Consider the following 20,130-nt stretch of genomic DNA (forward strand, 5'->3'; position numbering starts at 1 on the left):
CTCCTGTATCCTACATTTACCGAGTAAGCTAGAAGTAATTTTTCACATTCCATCTAAGCATTAATGCAACGCTAGCCCATTCCTTCCAAATCTCCTTCAATTTTAACGGAGATTTCTTTAAAGAGTAAATCATAGTCTTGATTATATTTTTGCCGCAGTTAACATTTTTTGAAGAAACTGCCATTATTCTGACGGTAATACCTTCCGTAACAAATTTTACACTTGGATAGTTGAATTGGGTTTAAAAAAAATGAGATCCGTATCCGTATCCGCGGATCTTGACACTAATGATCCGGATCCGCATCCGTATCCGCGGATCTACTTTTTTAACCATCCGGCACATCACTAGTTACTATGTCCTACTTGTGCATTGTCTGAAGATGATGCTGACTTTGGTAATCTCGGTTGATGTAGCTGTCATCCGAGTGTGTTACCTCCGTATATCCATCCTACTTGTGCATTGCTTGCAAATGACGCTTTCAGCTTTGGTAACCTCGGGTCTCGGATGATGTGCTTGTCATGTGATAATACTATGTGTCCTACATGTGCATTGTTTGAAGATGATGCTCTTAGTTTTGGTAACCTCGATTGATGTGACTGTTATCTGAGTGTTTTATTATGTCCTGCGTGTTCATTGTGTAAAGCTGATGTTTTCAGTTTTGGTAACTTCGGTTGATGTGACTGTACCGGACCCTCGAACGCCGCTTTCGTTTCGATTCCGGATGCAACCTGGCTTCTCTCAATTCCCTTTTTCTTTTGAAGTACACGTTGATGAATCTTATGGTGGAACCAACGAAATCGTAGACGGTCAAGAACGAAATTCCCAGCCACATGCCCATGTATCCACCAATGACACTGAAGACTTCCAGACTCTGGAAATAAGTAAGAAGGTATTTATACGCTTTTATTTGGCGGGGAACGGACTATAATCTTACTTTTTTTACATTAAGTGCAAATAAATAAATTGAACGTTATTATTTTTAACCCAAGCGGCAATCGCTTTCACTGAACGAATCACCACCAGGTTCGCTTCATGAGAGCCCACAAAACCAGCTAGTTAGAAGCTGGAGCCCAATGAAAGAATGGATGCCAGTCGGTGGGGAATGCACTAGATCTGCAAATAGTGGGGAACTAAAACATAGCCCTCATTACAATCAAAGAAAAGAGCATTTCGTCGCCTCAGAGCAACAGTGGGATAGCTTAATTCTGTTCCTGGGATTAAATGTGTTACTCTTGTTCTGAGGCGACGATTTGTGGAAAAGCAGCAGTTCATCATTCTAGAGTCCAGCGAAAAGTTATGCTTTTTTCTTTGAAAGTTATTTTTCCTAGGGATACATACAATATAATGCTTTCAGGAATGATTAAGGTGATATACTTCGAATGGGACAGCCCCGTTTTAGATATCCTGTCTCGTTGCCTCGCCCTTACTGAAGTTTCTCATTTTCTGAAGTGACAGAACAGAACCCTGAATGTTTCAACCATAAGTCATTGGATAGTGCTGTCTAGTTATTTTCGTACCAATAAAGTAAATCATGCATAATCTTCATATATGTAATAGCCGATGATCGACTAACGCGCGTGTTTCAACTCGCGCCACGGCATGATAATTTGATGATGTGTTTTGGTAGTGTTTAACGTGCAGGGAAAGGCTTTATTGTGACAAAGCGGAACTCGATCCGGTCACTTAACTGTTTTACTGGTAAGACTGTCATTTTAGGGGAATGAAAAAAACGAAAAAGCGGTCAACTACGAACGCCATCTACTGGAGTTTAGGGTTAATCCACTGGAGTTTGGGGTAAAATTTCAACTATCAAAATATCACCAAACATTGAATTGCTTCGTTAAAATGTAGAAAAGCAATTTTCACCCGTCATACCTTGACGGGCGACTTTCTAGTTATTTAATAAATTTCATGTTTGTTATCCCTTATGCACTGCTTTTTTTTCAAATAGTATTTTTGCTGCTGACTATTTTGTAGGTAAGAGAAAAAGCTCAGTTGCAAATCGTAGCTCTTATATCAATGTTGATTTTAAAAGTAAATTGCATGAATTCTTCCAAGAATTTCCTTTTGACATAAAATTAGCGCCAAATGTATTCAAGCAAAATTCATTCAAATTACGTACATTAAAAAAATACACCAACTCTTCATTTTCAAGTGTTCATTTCTGTTTTTATCTGTCATTAAGTATTTCAAAAAAGCTTTTTAATAAATACATTTACACTTGCTGATGCCTACAGTTGGTAAATGCCCCGTTTTGAGGAAAAACATAAATGTTCACCTAAGGAATGATGTACTTAATAAAATACTGTCACAATTTTTGTTGAGATGTACTTCATATTGAAAAACTTAGGTACATACATAGATACATTACCTCAGTTTTTAATTATATAAGATTTTTATAAATAAAAACACTACCTCAAATTTTGGATTATAAGTAAGATTGGTGATTTGAAATCGATCAAACAGGACATCGATGTGCAAAGAAAGACAACTGCAAATAGACAATTTTAAACAATTAGAGCAGATTATTTGTTAATAAACTAATAGCTAATAAGTAATCTTTCTAATATAGTAGAAAATGAAAATAGAGAAATATAGAAGAATTCTGGAAAATTTGAAGTTATATTCGCTTTTTCATTGCTAGATTAGGAATCAACTTTCACAAGAAACTAGAAAATGTTTTTAAAACATATTATTTGTAAGGAAATAAAGAACTATCTTTTTCAATCTAGCGTTGTGATATTTTACTTTTCTTTCACTATCATTGAATTCTGTAAACGCCCATTGTTGCATTACAAAAACGAGTTTTCTGTATGTTCATTTTTAATTAAAAGCATTGTTGAAGCATTATGATTTCGACTAATTTTTTTTAATGCTAAGCTCATTTTTGTAATATCTCGTCCGCATTTGTGTTTCACACTTGTCCTTTTATTCTGTAGTTTTTAAGTGTTTTAAAGCCGCCTGCCTTGTCTATTGGTCAGAAACGTCTGACTGCGACAGGAAGGTCCGGGTTCGAATCCCAGCGCGGGCACGGACGTGCTTTCTCTCTCCTGTCCTTGCTTTGTGTAAATGTGTTGTTATGCAGTGAATGGTTGCCCAAACTGGCCTATAAATTCCATTTTAGAGTTACTCCTTCAACGTGCTTAATATGCTGTTTCTGTTTTTCAGCATATGTTTCTATATTTAGTAACATAAATATGAAAAACTTAAATAGAGCGTACCGTTTACCAATCTTGCAATGGCTGGCGCTACTAAAACTACGAATAAAAAAAAAAATTGAAATTTTGTTCCAACAACTACATTTGTGTTAAAACGAAATTTTATGTAGACTAATGTACAAAAGTAATGTAATGTTCATTTTACACGATTTTCTATTTTTAAACAAAATGCGAAATAGAAAAATCATAAGTTTATATTACTGATAATATACATTTAAAAATACTTTTAGGAATTCAAATTTTTCAGTCAATGCATTCCAAATTTTAATTCAAAACAATCACATCAACTACAAAATCGTAACCTTATAACTCAGTGTAATTGTTTCAAGATGAAGAATAAAAACAATACTTACTCTTCTCTCCAAATTGTATTTCCTTCACAGTCATACTATTAAGAAATAATGGAGCATTATAACTTAGTCTAAGCAGTTCATAAAAAATAAAAATGTATCAGATTCGGGTAACTGACATTCACGATGCAAAACGATAGGTATTTTGAAACATAAACCTCAAAATATAAACTTTTAAAAAGATATTTTCTCCTCGCTTATTGTACTTTTTAAGCTGAATTTTATGCTAAAATTGAATTTCCAAAATACATATTGGGTGATTTTAGAAAAATTGTTAAAAGCTTGGTAACTGACTGACATGAATGCGACCTACTTGAAAAGTAATACTGATTCTATAAGAGATTTTTCTGAAAGTAAAAGGAAGTTTTATTAAATTCAAATCAGGATCAAAGAACAATGAACAAAATTTAGGCCTATAGCATTTGAGTTGGAAAATATTGCTACAATAAAGAATTAGAGTAATTAGAACTGCTTGGTAACTGACTGACATCCCGGTAACTGACTAACATTTCTGAAATTTTCTAAGTATACTGATGCAAATGTTTAAAATTAAGCAGCAAAACAAATAAGTCGACATAAAAGGCAAGCAATGAAAATACATTTGTTAGATTTGATAGTAGACTCCGGTTATTGAATCAGTGAAAAATTGAATCAACCGCTTCAATGGATAAAATTGCCAAAAACAGAACAAAATCCAGCTTTATTGAACTAGCCGCTTTATTGAATCAGCCTTTTTATGGAATCAAAACTGTTTAGAAAAATGGGATTCATATACTTGGTGACCAGTGTATTGCTAAAATAAAGATTTGTAGTTGGTAAGTGAAGTTGGTAATTCACTGACAGATTAGCAACTGACTGATATTACAACCGTGCAACAAAAAAAAAAAATCTATTTAAAAAAATACATTTTCTCCCAGTTTATTGATTTCTTTAAACTGAATTTAATGGTATAATTGAATTTTCAAAATGCATTTTAGTTGATTAAAAAAATGTTAAAAGCATGGTAATTGACTGACATTAATGCAACCTGCGGGAAAAGTAATATAGATTCAATAAAATATTCTCCTCTGAAAGCAAAAGGAAGTATTCATAAATTTCAACTGGGATCAAAGAAAAATTAATAACCTTGCGGCATACAGCATTTGATTTCAAAAATATCACTAAAATAACAAAATTAGAGTAATTAGAACAGCTTCGTGAGCGAACTGACTAACATTTGTAAATTTCCTACATATCCTGACATAAAAATTTCAGAATTAGGCAGTGAAACATACAAATAAGTGTACACAAAAGACAAAAGCAGAGCTTACTTTGTCTTTAGGGCTAGACCAGGAGACCCTCTGCCTATGAGGACCCCCAAAATAATAGACCATATAGAAAATTAATACAAAATATAGTTTTAATATGCTAATTATGACGTTTCAAAGCAAGGGCGATACAAAATGTATATAAAAAAGGTTGATTTTTAGCATAAAAATAACAATTTTGTGCAGCCTAGTATTTTGTTAAAGTAGTTTACACGTGTACACTAGCTGTAGTCAGTGTACAAAAACTGTAGGCGATTGCAACTCTACAGCACTTCCTTCGATAGTATTTTTTTGTAACCTCTATAAATGTAACTCTACGCAAAAGAAAAGCAATTATAATAAAATTTTATTTTTTTCTATCAATAACCTCTTTTCCCTCATATTTTTTAAAATTGCTATAGGATTTGAAAATCTTTTATTTTTCTTCAATATTTAAAAATAGATCACAACCTTGTAAAATTATTGAGCTATAAAAAGTAAACTATTTTTATTTCCTCTAAGTCATCTTAGTCACCCATATGATTGAACAAGTCTTTTTTTTTTAAAGAATTTCACCTTAGCCTTTCCCTTATTACCATCTATCACTCTTGCTAAAAAATATTGGAGATCACAAAAAACTCCATAGAAATGTTCTTTACTAGCAGTCACTTCCTATATTTCTGAATTTTAATCCCCTCTGTGAAAGTTGTGATATTGTAAATTTGTCATTTGGCTGTACTAACTGTAAAATGCTTTCCTATTTTGCTTTGAATAGATGTATTTTTCGAATACTAGGCAGTTATTTTTGAAATTAAGGCTCAAGCATTACTAAATTATGTAAAAATGAATAATGAATAAAATCAATAAAATATGTAATCATTCTTAAAAATTAAGAGAGTTAGGTTGTTTAATATCACTTAAAGGGCTAAAAATAAAATAATTCTGTTTTCAGGAGTACTAAATTAAATACATTGCAGCCATTTTCAAATTAAACAGAATGTCAGTCAGTTACCGTATCAAGTGTGTCAGTCAGGTACCAAGGAATTTTCGGTGTTCCAGATGTAAACTCCCAATTCTACGTATTCAGCATTTAAATACTTCTGATGTAGGCAGAGAATATGAATTTTGGAAAATTTCCAACAATAATTTTCATGCTGAGGGGAAAAAGTTGATTTTTTATGGTAACTGACTGACATTTATAAACTGATTATAAGATTGCTTCCGAACGAAACACTATAAAGATATTTATTGATATAAGCTTCCAGTATAAAACAATGTTATGAGTATAACAAAATACACTAACCTTGTTTAGTTAGATTTTTTTTTAGAAAAAAATTTGATTACTACATGTCAAATTTTTCCTAAAAAACCCGCAAAAGATATAGGCATCTCTTACGGCTTATTTTCAATACGAAAAATTATAAATTAAAATTTAGTTTGGTACACTTTAAAAATATATATTTCAAGCTTTTAAATGATAAACAATACTTATAGTTTTGTTAATATTGAAATTTTGATGCTCAAGTTTCGTAGAATTGCCTTGCTATAACACTAAAGTTCATTTAAAAATCATTTAGTTCGACGCAAACTTCTAATTCGAATGCTAACATGAGCTAGCACCTTCCACATCCAGTTGATCCCAATTCCAATTTAATTAAAAACAATTCTGTCTACATATAAAGCTAATCTATGTGCATACTCTTCTTCTCTACTATACATTTTAGCCTGAAGCCTAATCAAATAGAATTTCTATCATAATTTAACACAAAGCATATTTTACCCCCTTCCTTTTTAACCCCCACGCACAAAAAGGAGGAGGAGTTATAAGTTTGACGTGTCTGTGTATCTGTCTGTGGCACTCTAGCGCCTAAACAGATGGACGGATTTTGACAAAAAAAAAAAAAAATTGTTCGAAAGGAGATTTGATCGAGGGTGTTCTGAGCTAGGTTGCGTCTTTGGATGACATTAATTAACGAAGATATTAATTGAATACCTCTAAAAGGTTTTTCGCAATTTTTGCAGTTAAAACAGTTTTAAAAATTTAAAAATTTAGTACCAAAACAAAGAGTATTTTTTCTGCGTCTGATAGAATGTGTTTGGAACTTCCATGTTGCAAAGAATTCGAACTATAACGTTTTTAAAAGCAGATTTTAAATACGACTAAGCCTTTATTCACGCGATTGATAACCGAATCCATTGTTAGCCGACAAGGAAATCAAACGCAATGATTTAAAATTTTTATCTGCTGCCAGTTTATATTTGTTAGCAGATAAAATACTTATAATTGATTTTTAATAGTATAAGACTTTTAAAAGGATGTTCAGTTTTCCCTCTTGATTCTACATATGCGACTCAGTGGGGGGTTTTTAAAATTTTTAATTTTAGTTACTTGTAAGTAGTTAAATTATTGCCAATATTTTATTAGAAATTTTAAGCGAAAATGAGTCAGAAAAATTTCATTCGCTTATTCGTGTTGCATAATGAAGAAGCAGTTTTTGAGCACTCACATTGCTTATTGTTCTCACTTCACTGTTTTGAATTCCTATGATTTTATTTTCTCCTCGCCTCCCTCTGCAGCACTATTCTCGACCGGCCTCACGATGCTGCTCCTCTAGCGAAAACAGTCTCCAGGTTGCGTCCATGTCCTACACACACGCGCATACATACACTCACACACGTACACACACACACACACATACGCGCATACCTACACACACATACACACACACGCATACCTACACACTCACACACATACACACTCTCCTACATACACACTCCTACACACACACAAATACACATACACACACTCATGCCTGCACACAGACACAAACACACACGCCTACATACACACACACACACTCGTGATTGCGAAAACCATAATTTGAATTCCAAATGTCAAAATTCAAATTATTATTATTATTATTATGGTTTTTTTTTTTTTTGCTTATACAGTTAGTTGCTAGACTTGTGATTTAATTCTGTTTGTACATCACCTGCCCACATATATCTCCTCTTCAACTCCCTACCTTTTTGCATGAAGCCTCAGGAGTCTAAAACGTATCTAGTCCTCAAGACACTAAAAAAGTACTTTCCCGTACCGGTGATTTGTCTTTAGCACCTACGTGAAGCAGTAGACCTAATCAATAGGCTGCGTGGGATAATATGTATGAATAGGGTGATCACAAAGTAAAATGAGATGAATAAATGAACGGGTGAATAAATGTTTCATACGTTCCTTGAATGAACGCAAATGATTTGTAGCCATGAAGACGAAAATGTCTCCTCTTAACAAACATTGAAGCAACGAGCTAAACGTATTTTCGTTGTTATGGTAATCTGAAAAATCAGAGCAACATGACCCTTGATCAAGTGATGATGATAAATTATTCATGATTGCCTCCCCCCCCCCAAAAAAAAAAATCACACATTAATACCAACGGCATCCAAATTTGAACTCTCCCTAAGTCCAGAACAGGATTTAAGCCTTACCATTTCTTTGCGACGAACTTCTCCTACAATATTCCTCATTTCCACGTTTTGGTAAACATCGTTATTTCTTACTTGCTTTCTTGGAGAACTCTCTACTTTTTTCTTCAAGAATCATTTCCCTTTTTACACACTTTCCTTCTTAATATATGTGATTTGATTTGAAAAATAAGCCATATTTTGCATTCCCAGTTTTCTCATTTCTTTGCTTACCAATTTGACATCATTTAATTTTTAGCAATAAACAGTTTCATATGCGTATCACTTAAACAATTGGAGTATATGATAGTTAGGAATCGTATTCTGTTCATTAGTGTACAATGTTTGCTTCTCACTCTATTAAAATTAGAGAAAAAAAGAGAAAGTTACTTACTGCCATAAACCTTGTTCGTGCTCCCTGTTAATGTAAAGCAAAAAATAATTAATATTAAATAGAAAAAGAAAAAGGACAATGCAAACTTTTCAGGATAAAATATTGTGTTAACGAAGTGATTACAATTGCGAGTGTTTCGTACAGCGAGAACAAAAAAAAAAAAAAAGGGAAGAGGAAAAGAAAATCCGCTGTTTGGCTTCACGCCTGATTATTATTTTTTCTCAATATGATTACCGTGAAGTCTAAATGCTAAAACGTTTTACTCCGTGGTGTTTGTTCTCAATTTAATTTACATAATTTCTTTATAAGGTTGTGGCAATAATCTAAAAAATACTTCGACTTTGATTAATATTCGAAAGTTGCTTTCGACAAACCTCACCGGTTAACCGGTGAGTAACCAGTTACTAACCGCAGCGTTCTATGATCAATTCGCAACTCCAGCGCTCGAATACGCTACCTTGCGGTGATTTATAAAACTGCCGGGAAAACTAAAACATTGCCACGTTGCGTTCCACGTATATCTGCTGACGTAAACACAGGAAGTTTGTTCTGAATATTTATTAAAGCAATCGATGTGTCTTAGTGTGCTTTCAGCTACAGAAATTAATTCGTCCCTTAGTAGTATTCTCGAGCTTTTCAAAATAATGTTAAGTTTTCATTATTTCCTTCTAAAATATGAGTTGATTGAGAAATGGTGAAAGCGAAAATTCTGGATGAACAAACTTGGATAACGTTATACAAGGTAAAAATTTTTATTGTTTTGTATGAATTTGTAAGACTATGGGGTTTTTTTTAACCTTAAATTAATTAAACTAACCATATTTTACAGCAGCATTTAGTTGGAATTAACAGTATGCAAAATATTTTCTTGAATATATTATCGTAGAACAAAATGAAAAATGTTTAACCGAGAAAGAATTTACTTTATTCCTTTTATTCTCAGCTAAAAGGTTTCGCCAAATTTGTTTAGGGTTATAGTTTTAGTATTGTGCGAGCAAAGTAGCCTTGGCGAGATTTCGCGTTTTTAGTTAAACCATTTTGAATTTTTATCATGAGTGGAATAAAATGGTAGTAAGATTACAGAATTTGATAAGTAAAAAGAAATAATGGTCAATCAACTGAAAAGAAAACTACCACCATATATCCGTGAGAATTTTGTTGATGATTTGCATAACATGACATAATTAAATCGTAACTCAGAAATTAGAAAAATCGAAACGGAAAAATTTTAAATTAACCGATTCGGGAATTCGAGAGAAATAACGCAGCTACAAGTGCAAAACAATAAGCGCTAGCCTAGCAAGGCAAAAAAGTATCATCTTCTTTCGATAATAATTTGTAATGTCATATTGAATTTTCTAGCATTAATTGTTATTCTTGTCAGGCCAAAATTATTATTTACTTTTATCAAGAATTGATAAACATCGAATTCAACATCGTGGAAATAGCTGCTTAGAACTACGAACTACGTAGTTTGCATTAATCTTTGACGTTTAGTAATGCTTCTTGAATTCTCATTTCTTTTTACGTGGGCCAGAATATCCACAAGACTTTGAAAATTAATTTAAAAAGAATAAAGCGAAAAAATTATACATACGAACAAAAATCACAACACTTTTAGCATTTTCTTCTTTACCACGTGCGTTTGTTTTAGTTTTTTCGTCCGCCATTAGACAGTGACTGCAGTGCCCCCTATAGTTGCGATTCGCATCATTGATCAACCGGTTACCGCATCGGTTACCAATCTAAGCTTTTGATTGGTTGATTGGAGCACGTGATCATTAGCTATCACGTGATTAACTAACCGGGCGCTATCGGTCGTAAGCGAATTGATTGTGTTGTGTTCTGTGTGCGAGTTGTTCTGAGCTTTTCCTTACGAGTTGTGTGAACCTATTCTTGAGTTTGTGTTTCTGAGTTCTTTTGTGGGAATTTACAGTTCACTATTAAAATCAAATTTTGTGATCTACGAACGAGTCAGCATTTTGAATTCTGTGTTTCATTTATGATTCGTATTCATTTTTATTTATGGACCGATGGAGCCGAAGAATTTATGCATCAACGAGGGTGAGTTTGCTCCATTTATTTGTGTGTGACAATGGATCTTAAAGCCTTGAAAAAAAGAAAAACTGCAGTTTAAGTCAGTTTAACAAAATTAAGGGAGAAAATTAACAGTTGTATTGATTGCGCAGATTAAACAGAATTGGAATTCTTCAAAATAAAAATTCAAAAATCTAGTGAAGATATTACTTGTGTGTTCAATAATATTTTTGATTTGTCTGAAGAATTGGAACTTGATTCTTATATTACTGAGCTACATAGGTCAATGTGATATAATTGACGAATTAGTTCTTGTAGTCTCTAGAGCCAGTTCTAAGAAAAGTACTGTTGTAAAAAATGAAAGTAAATGTTCCGACGCAGCTGATATAAAACTACCAAAATAAACTCTGCCGAGTTTTGGTGGTAATCTTGAAGAATGGTTGTCATTTAGTTACCTTTTTAACGCTGCGATTTCGAATAATGAGAAATTATCTCTGACGGGCAGAAATTACAGTATTTGAAGTATTCTTTAAAAGATGAAGCGTTAAAAATTGTGCAATCACTTCCGATTTCTGATGCAAATTTTACTATAGCGTGGGAGTTACTTTCACAAAGATTTTCGCATAAAAGAGAACTTATGAGTGCTTTAGTAAGGAAATTGTTGTAATTACCTTCATTGCAATCAGAAAATTCTTCACAAATTTTAAGTTTGGTGATAGTATAAGAGAATGTATTCGGTCTTTCGAGACTTTACAGTTCAAATTAGAGAACTTTTCTGACACTCTATTAATGTTTATCGTGCAATTCAAATTAGATCTAGATACAAGAGGTTGGTGGGAACGTTCAATGGAAGGAGATAGTATTCCAAAACTGGATGAATTATTAGAATTTTTAAAATTTCTTTCAAGAACACTGAAAACTAGTAAACATTAGGGCAGTAAACACCTAATTGTTCATCAAAAAGTGTCAACATTCACATCAGAGATTCATTCACTTTGTGTTTATTGCATTCTTTAATTAAGTGTAATGAATTTTTCAATTTAAGTGTTCAAGACCGTGTTAGTTTTGTGAAGAAAAATAATGTGTAGTAGAGTATCGCAGTGTAAGAGTGTTTATAAATGTAAAAAATGTGCTAAAAATCATCACACCTTCCTTCATTATAATCAGTCTGAGAACAACTCCGAAGTTAATTATCAAAGTGCGAGTAATTCAAATACATTATCAGCTAGTGCTAAGGTATTTGTTCCACAATCAACAGCAGTATCATACAGTGATCGAAACAAAATCGGAGATTCATCGATTCATGAAAATATTTCTGCGCCTATAACTTCTTGTGTTTATGACTTTAACTATCATGGGCAGGTATTATTGTGTACTGCAATCATCTAGGTAGTAGATTCTTTTGGAGAGTTGCAACTTTGTCGAGCGTTACTCGACCCTGGTAGCCAAGTCAGCTTCATAACTGAGGATTGTTTACAGAGGTTAGGCTTATCTAGAAAAAGAGCTAAATTTCTCATATCGTGCCTTGGATCAACAGATGCTAAAACTAATGGAATTTCAGAAATCAAATTTGTCCCACATTTCACTAATAAGTTGTCATTCACCACTCCCGTGTTTGTGATAAACAAAACTATTGGAGAATTACCACATATAACTTTGAGTAAAGAGTTTGTTGAACAATTTAGCGATCTCACTTTGGCAGATCCAGCATTTTTCAAAACTGGACCAATTGCTATTCTATTAGGAGTAGACATTTCCATGCCAATGTTCAGAGAAGAAACCATCAAGGGAGGCGAAAATATACCATATGCATCTCGCTCTGATTTAGGATGGATTATTTCAGGTAGTGTTAGCTTTCATGCAACGGGGAATCATAGTATTCAAGTGAATAGTATTCAATTAGAAACACAAGAGATGCTAACTAATTTTTGGAAATTAGACTCTGTGCCAGAAATTTCTAGTTTAACTAAACTAGAACAAGACTGTGAGAATCATTTTTTATTTACATTTTCGAGAGATAAAAACGGTATTTATACAGTAAAATTTCCCTTCCATTCATCACCAGAGTTGCTTGGTGAGTCTAGACAAGCAACAGTTTGCAGATTTAAATCGTTGGAGAAATCATTATCATCTAAGCCTGAGGTGCACCAGCAGTACAAGAACTTTATGAGTGAATACTATAACTTAGGACACATGAAAATGGTCCCTAATAATGAGGTGTTTAGTGATTCATCCTATTATTTACCCCCATCATGGTGTAGTAAAAGAATCGAGTTCTACTACCAAATTAAGAGTCGTTTTTGATGCTTCTGCGGAATCAACCTCAGGCCTTTCTTTGAATGATCTTTTGATGACAGGGCCAAGAATTCAACAAGAACTCTGTCCTATTCTCCTTCGGTTTAGAACGTATGAAGTAGTCTTTTGCGCTGATGTAGAAAAAATGTTTCGGCAAATTAGAGTGCATCCAGAAGATAGGAACTGGCAAAGAGTTTTGTGGCGAGAAAATTCAAATGAATCTTTAAAGTCTTACAGATTAGTAACGGTTACATATGGAACTGCGAGCGCCCCATTTTTACCTACAAGAGTAATGAAACAGTTAGCTTTAGATGAAAAGGACGCCTTTCCCTTAGTGGCTGACGTTGCTATTCGTGATTTTTACGTTGACGACCTTCTTTCAAGAGCCCAAAGTGAAGAAACAGCCAAACTCGTGGCCAAACAAATGTTTGAGATGATGTCGAAGAGAGGTTTTACGCTGAGAAAATGGCTTTCAAACGTGCCAAATGTTTTAGAAGACATTCCAGAAAGGTTTAGAGCAAATAACACTTCTGTAGAGATCAATTGTGACACAAGAGTTAAGGTTTTAGTAATTCAGTGGCAACCATCTACAGATACGTTTCATTTCACTGATTCCATTGATATGGAGAAGCCATGCACTAAAAAAAATATTCTTTCTGAGATTGCCAAAATTTTTGATCCTATGGGATGGTTAGAACCTGTAATTGTGTACGCCAAGATCTTGATTCAAGAGTTATGGAGTTACAATATTGGTTGGGATGAACCTATTGGTAAAAAATGTGAAGAAAAGTGGAGAAGATTTAATTTAGAACTACCACAGCTATCAACTTTTCAAATTCCGCGTTTTGTTTCGTGTTCCAGTCCATCTCTTATAGAAATTCATGGATTTTCTGACGCTTCCGAGAAGTCCTATTGTGCAGTGATATATGTAAAATCTTCAACTGATCAAGAAGTGCAAGTAAATATTTTAGCTGCAAAAACTAGAGTAGCACCGCTGAAGTCCCAGTCTCTTCCGCGGCTTGAGCTTTGTGCTGCTTTACTGTTATCAAACCTTTTACAAGTTGTTTGTACCCATATTGAAATTTCTTTTGATCATGTCTATGCTTGGACAGATTCGCGTGTCGTATTGTCATGGATTAACTCTGAACCACGTCGCTGGCAACCATTTGTTGCAAATCGTGTAGCCAAAATTCAAGAGGCCAATCCTAGTGTTTCGTGGAAATTCGTTGCTGGAGCAGAGAATCCAGCCGACTGTGAAACTAGAGGAAAGCTACCATCAGAGTTTTTGAGGAGTACATTGCGGTTGCACGGACCTCAATGGCTCAAACAATCTATTGAAATTACTGAACCAAAGGTAGTGATTAACTCAAACCTAAGTGAAACTGTGCTCAAAGAGGAGAAGAAAGGCTACAATTCTTGTGTGTCAAAATTTCAAGAGCCAGAATTAATTCCAAAATATTCATCGTGGTTAAAGCTATGCAGAGTGGTAGCATGGTGTATGAGATTCAAAAATAATTGTTCCACTCTACCTGAGAATCGTCTTCAGAGCCATTTATCAACAGAGGAAGTCTTGAAGAGTACATCAGCAATTATTAAAATTGTTCAGCTATCAGCATTTTCCGAGGAGTTGAACTGTTTAAAATCTGCGAAACCTCTAAAATCAAGTAGTAAGCTTTTAAGTTTAACACCTTTTTTAGATTCAACTGGAATTATGCGTGTAGGTGGAATACTTAAAAATTCAAACTTATCAGAAGACAGAAAATATCCCATGATTCTCCCTAAGAGTCATCATATCAAAATTTGATCATTAACTACAATCATCAAGTTTATCTTCACGCTGGCCCACAATTACTGTTTTCGGTTATACAACAAAGGTTTTGGATTCTTAGTGCTAGAGATGCTATTAGAAAGTGTACTCATCAATGTGTTATTTGCTGCAGAATTCGCGCTCAAACTGCGAATCAGATGATGGCTGATCTTCCAGTTTCAAGAGTTACTGCAAGTAGAGCATTTACTCGTGTAGGAGTAGATTTCGCCCGACCATTAAATATCAAAAATTGAACTGGCAGAGGAGTGAAAATTACAAAGTGTTACGTGTGTCTATTTGTTTGCTTCTCTACGAGAGCAGTACATTTAGAAATAGTAGGAGATCTTACGACAAAATCCTTCATAGCAACATTGAAGAGGTTCATAGCACGTCGAGGCAAGCCCATAGAAATCCACAGTGATTGTGGCACAAATTTCAAGGGTGCCAGTAAAAAGTTGAGAAAGGCGCTCGATATGTTACGAAATGATCATCTTCATGGCTATCTGTCATCTGAAAGCATCAAATGGATCTTCAACCCTCCCGCTGCGCCTCACTTTGGAGGCCTGTGGGAAGCAGGAATTAAATCTGTCAGGTATCATCTAAAGAGATGCCTTGGGAACGTTGTACCAACGTTTGAAGAATTCTTAACGCTTATTACGCAAATCGAGGCATGTTTAAATTCGCGTCCACTAACACCAGCTTTACCTGATCCGAATGAGTTAGAAGCTCTGACTCCCGGACACTTCTTGATTGGAACATCTATCAGCGCCATTCCAGAACCGGACTTGACTGCAGAAAAAATTAGCCACATTGACCGTTGGAGAAACACGCAAAAGATACTTCAACATTTTTGGAGACGTTGGAGTAAGGAATACTTGTGTAGATTTCAACAGAGGCGTAAGTGGTGTAAATTACAACGTGACTTTCAACCAGGTGACTTAGTGTTAGCCAAAAACGAGAACCTTCTTCCTCTACGCTGGAGTCTAGGTAGGATTCAACATGTTTTCCCAGGAAAAGACAGTAGAGTGCGTGTTGTAAAGCTACTAACTGCAAATGGTGTACTAAAGAGACCAGTTTCTAAACTTTGTGCTTTACCTCTTAACTGACCATGTGATTTTCATTAGAGACTGCATTTTGAATTTTTCTACTTTAGTTTCTTTGTTGTATTTACGTGTTCTCTTTTCAGGTGCTTGCCTTTCATGAGTTTTGAACCCCCCTGGGGTTTCAAACAGGGTTGGCAAAAACCCGGGTTTTTTTAAAAAAGCCCATGGACCCAGGGTTTTTTTGGGGTTTTTTTAAATAAAACCCAAAAAACCCAACTAAAGTTGGGTTTTTTAAAAGAAATGTGGGGGTTTTTTTTGTCTTTTTTTAGGGAAAATGTGGGGGTACTTGTAGCATATTGTAGCGTAAGTATATGGACAAAGTGCAAAAATTGTCTTCGGGTAAAAAAAGCTGGAAAACTAGTTAAATTCAGCGTTTTCCGAAGAAAAGTATAAAAGACGAAAAAACCCAAGAATGGTGATTTTTCAGATTTTTTAATTTTCATTATTATTAACAGTTAAGGCAAAGTTACTTCTCGAGTGATAAAATCAATTGTTCGTTTTTAATTACTACATTTTTTTTTTTTTTTTGCATTTTACTTTATTGTATTTCATTTTGTTATGCAAAACTACTGTAGAATCTCAAGTAGTTTAAATCCCTTTTTACTGAATTCCAGCTTAATCAAGACATTTCTTTGAATTTTATGTTGCCTGTTTTTCTATTTCTGTGTACAGAGTAAGAAATATTAAACTTTTAAGTAAGATAATGAAAATACTGTACCTGTTCTGTTTTCTGTCGACCGTTTGAAAAATCTGTTTATTTCTAAAAAAATATACCTTGTGTTTATTCGAGATTTGTGACATGTTGGTTAGCAGAAAATAATTCACATGAGAGCCTTTTAACTTAGATAAGTTCCTCTGTACAATCTACAAACATTGAGAAAATCAGACGTGACAGGACTTGGTCAAGATAATTTGAGTTATTTATTGACCAGTTAAAGAAAAAAGTTATATATATTTATTTAAAATCTTTGAAGTATTTTTTTAATGCCGTTAAGAGTTAACAAATACTATTACAGTTCAAAATTCATTTTTTTATGTTCATTGTCTGTGGTGAAGAACAAATAAAAAAGAAGTTTAAATTGTAAAAGTATTTAAATTAATTAATTTTTTTTAAACTTCTCAGAAAATTTAAAAAAAACCCAAAAGTGGGCTAAATAATGGGTTTTTTTAAATGGGTTTTTTCATAGAAACCCATTGGGTCCAACCCAATTGGGTACAATTCAGCCAACCCTGGTTTCAAGGCTGGGGATATGTTTGGTACAGCGAGAACAAAAAAAAAGGGAAGAGGAAAAGAAAATCCGCTGTTTGGCTTCACGCCTGATTATTATTTTTTCTCAATGTGATTACCTTGAAGTCTGTTAATTTTTTTCTTTATGCTAAAACGTTTTACTCCGTGGTTTTTGTTCCCAATTTAATTTACATAATTTCTTTATAAGGTTGTGGCAACAATCTAAAAAATACTTCGACTTTGATTAATATTCTAATTGATTGTGTTGTGTTCTGTGTGCGAGTTGTTCTGTGCTTTTCCTTACGGGTTGTGTGAACCTATTCTTGAGTTTGTGTTTCTGAGTTCTTTTGTTCGAATTTACAGTTCACTATTAAAATCGAATTTTGTGATCTATGAACGAGTCATCATTTCGAATTCATTTATGATTCGTATTCTAATTGTTTCATTTATGATTCGTATTCATCAGCGAGTTTCCTAATTACAATTACGTGTATAATGAAATCATGGCACATAACACGTTGCTTCTTAAAATGTGGATTTTAAATAGGCAGTCGTATTAGAGAAAATTTAAGATAACGGATTTAGTTATTCTTAGTTAATTTTGGGTAGGATAGTAGGACAAGGGTATTGCTAATAACGCGATGGTCGGGGGATCTGTTCCTATGGGGGCAGAAAATGGCGCTATTGAATAACTTATGGTGAATTCTCATCTGAATTTTCATGAATATACGAAGACTTTCCGAAAGTAAAGAACGTTTCTGCCTCACGCCGCCATAAGTGCGCAGATCACGTAAATCTTGGTGTTTGCTTGCTCAGCATCTCAGTCGGCATCCAGCCATCACAACGGAAACAGCTCCGCGCAGCCCGTTTTTCGATATTCAAATTAAACAATATACGCTGCAATGAAAAAACCCGCGAGTTGTTAGGTGCGATCTGTGATTCGGTTTTTGTTGGCAAAAAATCAAAACTTATAGAAAACTATAAGCAAGTGTATGGAGTGTATGGAAACCACGTAATGAACGAAAGTTCCGTCCGGAAATGGTGCAATCAGTTTAAAAATTGAAGAGCTGACATTCACGATGAAGGGAGGTTGATGATGAGAGATTTTCTCCCATTGGGCCCTATAGTAGCGATTTTGCACCAAGTGGTTTTTACTTGTTTCTAAGAATGAAAAACTGGCTAGCTACACAGTGCTTTGACGGCAACGACGAGAATCTTCCGGTGCGCATCACTGAGTGGCTGAGATAGCTGATGACAGAACTCTACGACAGAAAAATTTCAAGCTTGTTCACCGCTATAAGTGCCTCAATTTGTATTGTGACTATGTAGTCACAACACAAATTGAGGCACTTATCACAGAATTTTAATCGTAGTTTTAGTCATATATTATCTTGTAGAATTTTAGTCGCTCTTTCAGATGTATACTTTTTTTTTTCTTGTGCTTAGTTTTTTTTTTTTAATTCAAAAAAAGTTCCTTACTTTCTAAATAGATCTCGAAAAATCATACTTCATTGCAGACCACAGTTTTGTTGTTGCAATAAAATCAGAATATAAAACCTTTTTTTCTTAATATATTAAATTGGACAGTATCATACAGCATGCAATTCCTCAAGGATGTTTTCCGTGGGTACGCCATCTTTGACATATGCGTGCCTTAATGAGCTACGAAAGTAGGCTATGTATATTTTTTCCATCTTGGAGAAATCAATAGAAAGAAAGCGAAAATGATAAGCATGCTGTTTACATTTTTTTGAAATCTTTATAGTTCGAAAAGCATGAAATGAGAATCAAGGACACTTACCTCATTGTTTCCGAGGAAATTGGAATCCTTAAAAGATAAAAATAAAGTGTTACTTACAAAGATTAACACTATCTAATGACGCAAAAACACTGACATAGGTTACATTAAGGGGCTTCGGTCTGAGCCCTGGATCGTAGCGATCTAGGGCTTTGGGTTTAGACAACCTTACGCTATAACTATGCCCAGCGCTGTCTGATCAAGTGCATTCCTAGCAGGGGCACAACGAAATAATTTTTTTTTGGGGGGGGGGGGGATTCTCAATTTATGCCGAATGAATTTTCAAGGTTATCGAATGATAAAATACAAGTATGCACGCATATCATAGAGACATAACATACAATGGGAAGGAACATCACGCATCATTAAAAAACAATTTAAAAATCTTTAAAAAGAAAAAAAAAAAAACCTCAATGTTGCAATATTGTCCCAAATTTGACGAATCGTCAGCAAAATTTGCTGAAAAAGGAAATTTTTTGGAAGGTCACAGTGAACTCCCTTCGGGGCACCACTAAACCCTGAGAATTACGTTAATTACGTTACCGGAGGTCCTTCGAGGTGTTTGATTTTTAATGATAAAAGTAATGCAAAAATAATGTAATTTGGTTTTAAACCACCTTTTCTTTTGGTGAGTCCCCCAAACCCCAAGATGAGTTCCGCCAAATTTTTTTTCCCAACAACAGCATTGCAACATTGATGTCTCAGAGATGTCAAAGAATCTATCACGGCATATTTGTAAGGAATGAATGACGTCTTGGTGACGTCAGTCTACAGGCTCTACTGTATTAACCCAGTTCATTCAGATAATTATGTATATACTATATACATTTTGAAAAAAATAATGTGTGTAAAAATATGTACTTACAATGGTCTTATATTTTATGATTTCTTTATCTTCTTTAGTAGTATGGTAGGTAATTGAACTAAAAAAGGAAAAAAATGAATAGTATTACTATTCATTCTGTTTCATTTTAGTATGAGACCGGTGAAATGGCACACTGTCAAATTTATGCTAATGAAACATTTTAACAAATGGCACTTTAAAGCAGACTATATTGAAATTGCTTTCTTTTAATGCACAAGAAAAGAATTGCTTTATTTTTTAATCTATACCAAACAAATACGAACGAAAAATATTCACATTGAAA

General features: G+C 34.1%; 1 protein-coding gene across 1 annotated transcript in view; it reads right to left on the reverse strand.

The window, feature by feature from the left end:
* Positions 1–653: 653 nt before the first annotated feature.
* LOC129228330 (uncharacterized) overlaps positions 654–20,130 on the reverse strand; it is a 60,736-nt gene continuing 41,259 nt past the window's right edge. Inside the window, exons 9-12 of the mRNA XM_054863007.1 lie at positions 19,848–19,905; positions 18,986–19,012; positions 12,446–12,604; positions 654–872 (exon numbers count right to left, since the gene is read on the reverse strand). Of these exons, the coding sequence (XP_054718982.1) occupies positions 654–872; positions 12,446–12,604; positions 18,986–19,012; positions 19,848–19,905 (463 nt within the window). The remainder of the gene's footprint in view (positions 873–12,445; positions 12,605–18,985; positions 19,013–19,847; positions 19,906–20,130) is intronic.

This window comes from Uloborus diversus, chromosome 8 (assembly GCF_026930045.1).
Source record: "Uloborus diversus isolate 005 chromosome 8, Udiv.v.3.1, whole genome shotgun sequence".
NCBI classification, from domain to species: Eukaryota; Metazoa; Arthropoda; class Arachnida; order Araneae; family Uloboridae; genus Uloborus; species Uloborus diversus.